Here is a 12,446-nt window from a genome sequence, read left to right as displayed (position 1 = left end):
GATTTTATTCGCTTCTGGGAAGTCGCCGTACCCATTGTGTTTATTATTGACAATAGTCTTCCCAGTCATTTACATTTTTGATTTATTCTTTGCCAGTTAACTGGATAAGACTGGTCACCACTAGCTTGTGTCTGTACTCTTTATTTGTGTTTATTGGCATTTGTTCGCTAAGCAGTCAGTACTCAGTTTCGGTTACTTAGTAAATTGAGCTAGCATCATGGCAGCCAGTGCTTATGTACAGGAAGCCAAAGATATGGGTCTCACTGACCCAGAGAAAATACAGAGTTACGTTCTCTCACGGTTTAATTACGAGCAAGAACGTGAGAAAGACGCTCGTGAACGTGAGCGAGAACAACGCGAATACGAGCGAGAACAGCGCGAATACGAGCGACAACAGCGCGAACACGAGCTAGTACAAGAGCGAGAACAGCGCGAATACGAGCGTGAACAGCGAGACAAAGAACGAGAACACGAACGTGCCGAGCGAGAAGCACGCGAGAAACATGAACTTGAAGTGCTGAAGCTCAAGCGAGATTCCTTGGCTTCAGACACATCTGGTGCAGTTGGTTCAAGCTCCACGAGCGCTCTCCCTGCACATGTTATGGCGACCCCACACATCAAGCTTTCCCCATACAAAGATGGCGAGCGAATCGAGCCATACATAGCTCGATTTGAAGACATGGCTCAGCTTTACCAGCTCGATGATGCAGCTAAGCGGCTTCAGTTTCTTAGCCTGTTTGAGGGCCCTGCCCTCGATATTCTCCACAGAATTCGTGGAGACAATCTCACGTATGAAGTGATGAAAGCTGCACTCATTAAGGCGTATGGTCTCACAGTAGACGACGCCAAAGCTCAGTTCATGCGAGCTCGTCTCCAAGACAAGGAGACAGCTGTTCAGTTCCTCGACCGTCTCACTGCTTACCTAGGTGAGTGGATGGAGAAAGATGAAACTCCTTCCACGCGTGAGGGGATAATTGACCTTATGCTGCGTACACAGCTAGAGAGGTCATGGCCTGCTGAGCTCATAGCACAGCTTAAGATCTGCCAGGTGAAAGATGCCAGCCAAATGGTAGAGAAGGCTGACGCATTCTTTACTGCATACGGGTATCAAGCTCGTAAGCAAAACACCTGGAGCAGAAAAGATACTGGTAAGTCTGGGAAGTCGTCTCAGAATGAACCCCAGCAACAAGGCCATTCTCAGAATAATGGCCAAGGTCCAAAACCGCAGTGGAAGGACCAGGGACAAAACACTCAGAAACCTGAGTGGAAGAGGTACAACAAGTACCCTAACCAGCAGCAGTATCAGCCACGCAACCGACCGTCGGGACAAACTTTTTCACCACCAGCTCAAAAGAGGCAGGAAGCGAATGCAGCCTTCATTCCTCAGCAGCAGCCTGGTGGTCACGTCCCTACCTGTGTGGGTACTTCCCCACAGTTCACTAGTCCCACAGTGACAGTGAACCCCCCTCCACAGATGGCCAATGTTCCATCTTATAACCCTCAAGGCACAATGTTTGCCACATCAATTCAGCAGCCTCATGAGTGGCTAGCTGCTTCCTCCATAGGCCCTCCCACAGGTGACAGTACCTTCCTTGTACAGCCAGGGTTTGTGGGAGGCATTCCTGTGAAGGTCCTGAGAGACAATGGTTCCTCAGGTTGCTCTGTCAAGCAGAGTTTAGTTCGGCCTGAGCAGTATACAGGTCGACAGATCCATGCAAGCCTTATTGATGGATCAGTGAGATTGTTCCCTGAGGCATGTATCCATGTGGCATCTCCATTTTATACTGGTATGACACTTGCAGTTGTCATGCCAGAACCTTTATTTGAACTCATCATTGGAAATATTATTGGAGTCAAGGATAGTTGCTCCGACGATGCTACTCAGACTTTGGCTGCTGCGGTAACACGAGCCATGGCTGAGGCTCCAGACTGTGTCACCCCAGTGATTATTGAATCGCCGCAAGATCTGATGTGTAGTCAACTTGTTGTACAAGAACAACATTCTGACCTGACACTTGCTACCGTGCGGAACAAACAAAAGGGTCAAGTGATCAAGTATTCACGGGGAGGTCGAGCCAAGTTCCTTCGCAGACAAGGACGGCTCTACCGTGAGTCACGAACACCCGAGGGCGAGGTTCGATTGCAGTTTGTCGTTCCCGCCAAGTACCGCCTAGCAGTGTTACAATGGGGTCATTGTTCAGCCTCAGGAGGTCACATGGGCAAAAGGAAGACCCAGGGCCGTATCCGAGCTGACTTTTTCTGGCCAGGGATGGGACGGGACATAGATAGTTTTGTCCGTTCTTGCAGTGTGTGCCAAAGTATCACCACTAATCAGGGACATGCCCTTCCTGTGCCATTTGTAACTACACCTGTAATCTCTGAGTCAGTTGAGAGACAGGGTAGTGATAACGTAGGTGCAGACCTGATGTCTCACCTACTAGCTGCTTACTAACTAGCAACTGTTGTATGTTGGGTTCCGTAAGATAGGCATCCTAAGCGATTTGAGTAATCCAAGGACCAGCCTGGTTCCCAGTTAAAAGCGTAGACCAGACGTCTCACTCGTCGGCCCTACAGGACACAGTATATCCAGGGCTTGTACATACATGTATACCATAAGTTAAGGGGGAAGTTTGAGAACCTTGCAGAGACAGTCCGAGGCTGTATGAATTACCTTGTGGAATGTCTCGAGCTGTGGGCCTCTCTGAGGATTCCCGGAGAATGCACATTACCCACATGAGTGTTCACACCCACGGTGGGTGTTAAAACGTGACCTGCCCGAGATTGCGTAGCGATTTTCAGCTTCCTGTATTACTCGTAAGTGTAGAGTTAGGTTAACCAGTAAACTGCCCGTTCTAAGCAATTTGTGAATTCAAGAACTGGCACGTTTCCTGGTTAATAATGTTAGGTTAACTAGTAAACTGCCCGTTCTAAGAGATTTGAGTAATTCAAGAATTGGCACATTTCCTAGTTAATAAGCGTTAACCAGTAAGCTATAAGGGTTCTAAGCAATTTGTGAATTCAAGAATTACGTTTCCTGGTTAATAATGACAAGTACTGATTGCTAGGCAGAGAGAGAGAGAGAGACAGAAATAACAGTTTTGATGCTCCACCTTAATTCCTTTCGCAGGTGTAGCTGGTGGGTGCAGCATTGCCGTGCAGATCAGCTGGCCGTTCCTGTTGCATGCTGCCGCCCCTTCTCTTCTGCCTCGTCATCATTATTTTACTATAAATTTGTATTACTGTGTCATTTTACACGTAGGTACAGTTACACTACAACTGTCACACCTACACCGTGTATTACATACACAACACTACATAACAATTAGTTGTTAATGTAAATGTAGTGAACTTTCGCTCAGTTTGACCTGAGTACAGGATTTTCACAGTCGTCACGGAGTTTTTCCCTGAAGCTTGTTTCTATTAACGTAAATACGAGGTTTTTTCGCTCACTGGCGACTGCGACTTTCTCCTGTAGCAGGATAGCACACACACCACAGTGTGAATCTTGTGCGAATGACTTAGGATGTGTACATATATATATATATCCACAAATTTTTTCCCATAAGGAAAAAATTTAACTTTCTAAGGGCGTAATGTCACGAATCAGTTCGCGACATTTCCCTTTTGTGAGAAGCCACGAACTATTAGTGGAAAACTCACTGTGTATCGCTCAGTTAACCGTTTCTCTCTCCATTTCGGAGTATACTTTTCAAAACATTCGTCACCGTTTTCAAAAAGTGACCGATTTAATGCACGTCACTAAGTGCGCTACTGAGCGATACAATTGTTTCTTTATCGTTTGCCTCTGCTTCCCTCAACCGTTAGCCACGCCTTGCGTCCTGCCCATACAATGTATTTGAATTCAGTCCAGTTGTTGCTGCGACGGAGAGAGGTCCTGTGTTAGCAGTGTGAGGTCATCTAGTACCCAAACTCCACTGTTCTTCAGTACTTCCATCTTAGTTCAGCTTTGGTGATACGCAGCATTCATCGACTATAGTATTTCCTTTGTGTATTTCCTAGTTTTAAGAGTTTAGTTAAGGTTTTTTTCCTAGGCGTAAGTATTTAGCTATTGCGTGAGTGAGTGAGCGAGTGCGTCTCATTTAATTTGATTTGAATTGTAACGTTAAATTTATTTTGTGATTAATAAATTTAACAGTTCCTTTTTTGAGCTCAATGTAAAGTAAAATCGTGTTTCATTTAATCCAAATTAAGCTTATTTTCCATATAGCTCCTAGCTTGCATAAACGTTTGCTTTCATAACTGGTACTTAGACCAGTCTTGTTGTATTAACGTAAAATCCGTTGTGCCATAGGAGTTAAGCATCAGCAAGGACCTGATTATTGTTATTAGTATTAGTTATTTATTGTCAAGGGTGAAGTAACTTTCTCCAGAGGCTAACAGTACAGTAATTCAGCAATTGTGAGTAATTAGTCTCTGCTGTGTACTGTGGAGAAAGTTTATAAATTCTCGTTCTCAGAGAGTCGTGCGAAGAAGCAGCGTAAAGTAATCATTGCTTGATGTAGCAAGACAATCATTGTCTCTGCTCTTCAATATTATTGAATATTATTATCAATTTAAATAATATTTAACCATTTATTTTAAAATTGCTATGTTATTATAAAAACCCCGTGACATCCTTCTCTGCAACCTTGACCTGGTGGTATCCTGCCTTCATGTTTGGGGTGGAGAACCACGTAGCACCTGACAGAGCATCCAGTGTGTCATCAATTCTTGGCAAGGGGTATGCATCCTTCACTTTCACTTCATTCAAGGCTCGATTGTCTATACAGCACCTTACTGAGCCATCCTTTTTCCTCACCACAACCACCGCTGATGCCCAAGGACTATTGGACATTTCTATTACTCCTTGACTATGGAGATTCTCCATCACCTTTTCCATTTCTTGCCGTTGAGCTGGCGCCATCCTCTGTGCTGGCTGTTTAATTGGGCGCTGATCCTCAGTGTCTATACTATGCTCCACCAGATCAGTGCACCCCAGGTCTAGGTCTCCCGTGGAAAAGACATCAGCATATTCCGTCAGCAGCTGCCTCAACTTCAGCACTTGTGAACCATCCAGGCATTAACAGCTCTTTGAAAAGAGGTCCTGTAGGTGGTCTGGCATGCACCCAACTTCCTTGACTATGCTTCTTTTACAGGCCTTCCTCCGATGCCACTCAAGGTCTACAGCCTGGCACAGTCCCACAATTTCTCCTTCGTTGATCTTCTGTGGCTCACGGGAGAAATTGGCCACCACAACCGGCACTTCATCTGCACCTGTTTCCACCAGAGTTCTCCTCACCATCACTCCGGTCTTCACCTTGCACCGTACATCAGGCTGCACTACCCCTATACAGCTGTTAAAAGAGCCACTCACCTTACACTGGAGCAACAGTTCTGATTTTGGGGGTATCACTGTAGTACGAAGCACCCTTACCTCGCCACCGGAACTGGTACTTTTCATAGCTGTGATGGGAACCGACCTTCCCTGAACCATCATCTTCATGGAGCAGAAGTCCAGCTCACATTCCATGGACATAACGTATTCCAGACCCAGAAGGCAAGGGATCCTCCATATCAGCCATGTAGACTGGTAGAGTAGCCTCTTGCCCTGCCACTTCAATCCGAACATCCAGGGGTCCCCTGAGTTCCACACAGTGCCCAATTACGCCACACAGTTGTTCTGATAACTTAGGCAGATACCGATGATGTAACACATCAGGCCTCACAAAAGTCTGCTCTGAGACCGAATCAATCACCAGGGAACACTTCTTTCCATCTATCCTTCCATCTATCTGCACACTATCGATTGCCTTCCTCTTGCATTTTCTCAGTGGTGAGGCTACTTGGGAAGAGCTGGCTGATGGTTACCCGTTCACACCAGCCTTCACTAGTTTCCCGCTTCTTTCTGGTCTTCTGCAACCTTCTTCTTATCATCCTTTTTCTTCTTCGGACACTCGGAACCGAAGTCCAACACACTTTTGTTACAGCTGAAGATTTCCTGACACTGCTCTGTTCTTGTTCCTTCTTCCATTTGTGACAATCTTCCTTCTTATGCTGTGACTTCCCCTCAGAACCAGCAGTCTCCTCCAGTCTTCTCCTGTTCCCTCTTCCACTTGTAGGAGTCCTCTTTTCTGTGTCTGGCTTTTCACATTACCAGTAACTTCCCTCAAATTTTTCCTTTTCACATACCTGCCCCTTTCTGGCCTTAATTCCTGCAGTACAACCTTCCTGAGAGTTGGATGTACTGGACCTGACATAGGACTCAAATTCTAGAGCCCTGGCTAGTGTTTCTTGCATGCTTCTTGGTTGTGCCTGTTTCACTTGCACTTTGAACTCTGCACTGTTAAAAGCATCGATGAACTGGTCCCTCAGTAGAATAACCAACAGGTTAGGTGCTGCTCCAGGGTACGCCTTATATGCCATACACTCCAGGTCATGAGCAAGCTGCTGTAGGGATTCTCCTTGAGACCGTAAACAGCTCCGAAATCTTGCTCAATAACCTTCAGTCTGGTACATGGTTCCATATCTGCACTCCAGCACTTCTACAAGGGACTGATGACTGATCCTCTCCATCACTGACACCTGGCCATGAATTTTCACTGTGGCACCCTTAAGGCTAGTAGCAAGCTGCACTGCCCTCTGCCTATCATCCCAACCATTCTGACCCGCAAGTAACTCGAACTGTGCCCGATAAGCTTCCCAAGATACTCTACCACCCAATTCTTGAGGTTTCTTTTTAATTGGACCCCCATTATAGCCATGCACTTCACTGGTTTGGGGCCTAAAAACTGGGGCATCATAAATAAGTCCAGGACTTACAACTTCTGCATTCTGATTATTCAGTCCTGTAATGCTACCTTTAGATGCCTGCAATCTGTCAAGATTCATCATACACTGTCCATACCTTTCATATGCTCCCTGTACACTAACCTGAGGCTCAGTGGTCCAATATTTCTCTACGGCCTCAATTTTCTCACTAATAATCTTAACATGGTCGACTACATGCTTCAACTGGCTATCAACATGCTGTCTGCTTTCTATCACAATTCCCTCGCTAATCTTCATCTGGTTGTCCACATGCTGTTTGCACTCCGTCACTACTTCCTCACTAATCTTCAGCTGGTTGTCTTCATGCTTCACCTGGTCATCTAGGTGCTGTCTGAATTCTATCACGTTATTGCTTACCTCACACTTCTGCTGCTGTAGCTCAGCATATACTTACTCCTTCAACTGCTGCTGCTTTTCCTTCATTTCCCCCATGAAAGCATCAAGCTGTCCTTGCATCCTCAAATGTAATTCCCTCTATTGCTCCTGTAATGCCTCCTGATGCTGTTCATATCGTTCCTTCTGTTCTTCATTCTGTGCCTGTAATTGTTCCTAGATTTTTTTCTGTTCGTTCAGTGTCTGTATATGTTCTTGTAATAGTTTCATAACTGCAGCCAATGACACCTCGTCCTTCTGCCAAGCTCGGGATGTTGTCTTCACACCTTGCTCCATGTTGAAGATTAGACTCATTGCAGCCATGAATAATCCCACTCCTAACACCAGTGTTGCATCCCACTCTCCACATTGCCACAGGCTTCAACAGCAGTAATACAGTACAGGAAGGACGTTGCCCAGTGAGTTGTACTTCCTATGGCCAGCCGTCAGGTGTGCAGTACACAAGATCAGCTGAGGTGAAAATAAACACTGGCTCCTGAAAGTTCTCTGTCTTTATTTTCCAAATAATTCCACTTAATGCTTTTCAACTTCACTCAACTGTTCTCACAAGTACTGGAGCTATACACACTTTACCAACTGCTATTAGGCTACACTTAATGCTCGACAACACATTAATGTTAGTACACGTAATGCTTGCTAACACCTCACTTATTACACAAGTACTGAAAATAATCTTCACTGACAGTAATTACACTTAATACACTTCATTGTCTTCTCAAGTTCCAATGATATACAAACTTCAGTAACCCGGTACTGTTTGCACGGTTTTCACAAGTACCAAAAATATACAATCTTCACTGACACTGACACTGCACTACACTGAAACCAAAACCGACTGCACTTCACTCAAACTGATTTGACACCCGACTAAACTTGTAGTAATATGTACCCCATTTTATATAAGCTTGCATTACTCTCAAAACTTCGTGTTTACTCTCGATGGGCAACAGTTGCCAACTCGGAAACAGCCCAAAATATGCCAGTGTTGTCTTACAATACATAATACTCTAAATCATTTACCATACGAACTTAAACTACATAATATAACAAGCAATCACTTATATAAAACATTATAAAGAAAAAGAGCACAAAAATTAATGCATAACTTACGAAATAACTATGCTCACAAACAGCGGGCAAACTGGCAACTCTGACAGGTACCGATGCCGGAACTAGCTACCGTAAATATCTGGAAATATCGAGAAAGATCTCGGCTACCTAACTGGCAAATCCTCTTTCATAGCACTTAAAATTTCCGTGTCAGTTTTTCCAAGCTGCATGGTGGTTTTTCTCACTTTTTCTTGCCAGTTTTAACTGGAGGGTTTGGAGGCGGGGGGAGCCTTCTTGCTTTACTATCCTTATCCTTCAGCATGTAGAGTTAGATCTCGCAGTCATAGTCTACTCTGTAACAAACAGCCTCGAAAGTACCATAAGGGCTGTTGCTGTTTGCTTTCCTTTGTACTCCTTTGTACACTCCAAAAACCCTGCACTCCTATGCCGGAGCGTGAAGCATCCTGTGGGAGTGGGCCACTTCTCTTGTAAGAGAGAGAGAGAGAGAGAGAGAGAGAGAGAGAGAGAGAGAGAGAGAGAGAGGGGGGGAGAGAGAGAAAGAGAAAACAGTTTCTTGGCTCTATTGTTCCGTTTCTTTTCAGAACCCATATAACTCTGCTCGAACGTGTGTAGTTGAACTGTCTGCCATAGTCAGGCCTGGACAAGCAAGCTAATACAGTACATACACACAATGTACATATATACATTCATGGATGCATATATTACCCACTCATGTATCTATTTATTTACTTAACTTTTCCACTTCAGGCTGAAGAACCCTTTCCAAACTGAATAAATAAGCTGAACAGGCCTAGCTATATTAACTAGAGCCAGACTCCTTAATCCCGGAAGGGAGGGCCACAAACGAGTTGCTTCCATGTCATTTCGTTCTCCGCCATCAGTCTGCTGTACAGTCATAAGAAAAAGTATCGTTACCCCCATGACTGCTCGATGCTAAACGAACGTTAGCTGGGCTATGTGAGCGGGTCCTTGCTGTTCGCCCCTCCCCTATCCAGTGTTGCAATATCAGAATCCCATTACAAGAGTTGGAATAATGAGTAAGAATGAGCCATATGGCGGGGAAATATATAGGACGTGTTTGCGTAACCCTGAGCACCCCGCCAGGGATTAATAATGAAACTCGTCAGGTTTATTATTTTCCTACAGTTCAACGCTTAATATCTATAGAATACAACAAATAAATTATTCTGAATGGTATTAAATCTATAGGCATCGACTATGTGTGTGTGTGTGTGTGTGTGTGTGTGTGTGTGTGTGTGTGTGTGTGTGTGTGTTTAATGATAGTCTAACAGGGGTGCACGAGTTCATTTAGTTGCTTTAGATGGGTGGTATAATGCTTCAGATGGATGCTTCAGATGTCTAGAGGCTGTTTTCGAAGCAGGGGGTGGGTATACAAAATGTTAAAGCAATGAGACTGAACTTGTATTATTATTTTCCTTCTACTCAGCATTTATTAAATGTAGAAAGCAATACATATCATTATTATACTGAAATTTACTAAGTTGACTTGTATCGGCTGAAGTACTATCATACGTCTGGCATGGGTGCACATACCCATTGCCCGTCTGCGTGTGTGTTGCCGACTTCAGACCATTCGGTAATACTTTTATTTAATGACTTCCGTGCCGTGTAAAAAACGTATTGTCTCTGTGTACAGAAGCCAAACGATCTAATTAGCTTTTATTACCTCTAGCACAAATTCTAATGTCTGTGTCTCACATATCCGACACTGACGGGTTTGCGGTACAAATTCTTTCCTGTCCCGTCATTCCACAACTCTTCGTCGTTGTGTCAAAGTGCATAGCTCTGAAGGGTAACGATAGTTTTTCTTATGACTGTACACGTACTGTAATTTCCAGGTATAATAGAAGTGCTTTGTGTGGTAAAAATGTGCGTCTAGAATAACGAAACCTATACTATAGAACCTTATTTTGTTTCCTCAAGAACAATTCATTCAGTAGTGATGTAGCAGGCTACAATAATATGGCAGTTAATGTTACGTATAAGAAACCTGGAATACATAAGACAAAAGAGGTAATTGACCGATACGTCACCGCTATGCTGAGTCTGCGTGAGAGCCGGCTGCATTCGACAAAGAGTTAGACCCTCTCGCACTCTCTGTTATAACCGTCCCTATGGTAACACTCCATGACTTACCTTTTACTACCACCATTTTCCTTAACTTGTCTTGCTGTACCCTGCTTTCCTCCTTGTTGACCTACCCTGCCCTTCCCCTGTCTTATTATGCATTATCCTGTCCTTTCATTCTGCCTGCCTTCTGCCATATCCTGCCGTTCCGCTCAGTGACCTACTTTGTCTTGTCCTGGTCTACCCATCCCTTCTGTGACCTACCCTGCATTGATCCTGACATAGCGTTCCACTAAGTGACCCTACCCTCTCATGGACTGTCGAGTCCTACTCTGCCTTTTCGTAACCCACCTTACACTTCTTTATCCTACCCTACCGTTCCATGCTCTGCCATGCCTTGCCCTGTCTCCTTATCGTAACCTACCGCTCCTTACCCTGCCCCACGCTATCCAGCGTCACCCTGCCCTCCTGTGGTAACCTACCCTCGCGCCGTGATGTTTATTCTTGTGGAACCATCGGACGTACGCAGGCGGCTCCGGCAGGTCGTGTAGGATGCAGGTGAGGTTGATCATGCTGCCCTTCTGCACGAACAGATCAGGGGCGCCAAGGATCTCACCTCGGGGCTCTGCCGGGGAAGAGAGAAAGTTCAGCTGAGGTTAAAAGATGTCAAAAGTTACACACACACACACACACACACACACACACACACACATATATGTATATACATACAGACACACACACACACACACACACACACACACACACACACACACACACACACACACATATATGTATATACATACAGACACACACACACACACACATTCACACACACACACACATATATATATATATATATATATATATATACTGAGTGACAAGTCAAATGGTTTCCTGTGCACCAGGAAACCATTTACTACGCTGGGTGGTAACCATATAACCAAATTTTGGCGCCTGGTGGTTTAGTGGGTAATTATTGCGCTCCAATCTGATTGAACCGGTGAAGGTTTATATCCAAGGGATGGTTGGGGTTGATTGCTCATGTAATGCCACTCAAGGATGAGTGAGGCTGGTCACTTTCATTTTAAATGTCGGGACCAACTGGCTAGCCCCGGGCTCCTACGCTCCTCATGGGGCAATGTAGGATTGGATGATATATATATATATATATATATATATATATATATATATATATATCTATATATATATATATATATATATATATATATATTGAACATCGAAGAAGATATACGATATATTTATATAAGTATATTCTGTCTTTCTATCTATCTATCAATATCCACCAGGCACAAGTTTGTGGCAATAGCTTGGCATGTAATAATGGGCAAATCTCCTCTCATTCTGAATGCTCTCTTGTTTCTGTGCTTCTTTCATCTCTTATCTGTGCACTTTTGCCATTCCTACTTCCTAATCATTTTAGAAGAAAATTTATGTTTTCTAGTCTGAAACTAAAATAACCTCTTTGGAAAATAAACTGAAATCTTTTACCACGTTACAGGATTTATGACATCACAGCCCGTCATGGCCTCACTCCAGCTGCCCGGGACCTGCTACCTCTCTCATACCGAATCAGTACACTAGCAGGATTTTTATCTTCATACTCTCAGGACCAGATACAATGCATCGAGAAAATCTTTCAAATATTAGTACTGGTCGCATAACCCTCTCTCTCTCTCTCTCTCTCTCTCTCTCTGCAGCACTCACTCAACACCATGAGATATGTGGGGAATGCCATGATGGGTTTGGTGCTGATCTGACACTCGTAGGTCCCCTGATCCCTGGGCTGGGCAGACTTGATCCGAAGCGTCCACTGGTTGGTTCCGTTGAGGTGGATCGCCTCGTAGCGCAGATCCGTCGTGTACGTATACCGACCCACCGTCAGGATCCGCAGGTCACGCCCTCGGATCCACGACACCTGTAGAAGGGAGACATTATAAATGCTATGTATGTAAGTTTCCAATAATCTGGATGCTGACTCAGACGACTGCATGATGGACAATTAGCTCGAACTGTTTTCTGGTCATAGAAACATTTAGGTTAATACC

At 44.4% G+C, this 12,446-nt stretch overlaps 1 protein-coding gene across 1 annotated transcript in view; it reads right to left on the bottom strand.

Moving 5' to 3' along the window:
• LOC145404268 (zwei Ig domain protein zig-8-like) overlaps positions 1-12,446 on the bottom strand; it is a 108,865-nt gene that overhangs the window by 23,228 nt on the left and 73,191 nt on the right. Inside the window, exons 4-5 of the mRNA XM_080275792.1 lie at positions 12,106-12,316; positions 10,863-11,005 (exon numbers count right to left, since the gene is read on the bottom strand). Of these exons, the coding sequence (XP_080131918.1) occupies positions 10,863-11,005; positions 12,106-12,316 (354 nt within the window). The remainder of the gene's footprint in view (positions 1-10,862; positions 11,006-12,105; positions 12,317-12,446) is intronic.

Source organism: Coenobita brevimanus, chromosome 7 (genome assembly GCF_032717465.1).
Source record: "Coenobita brevimanus isolate Jiangsu-jjx chromosome 7, ASM3271746v2, whole genome shotgun sequence".
NCBI lineage: Eukaryota > Metazoa > Arthropoda > Malacostraca > Decapoda > Coenobitidae > Coenobita > Coenobita brevimanus.
This window is presented reverse-complemented; position numbering and strand designations above follow the sequence as displayed.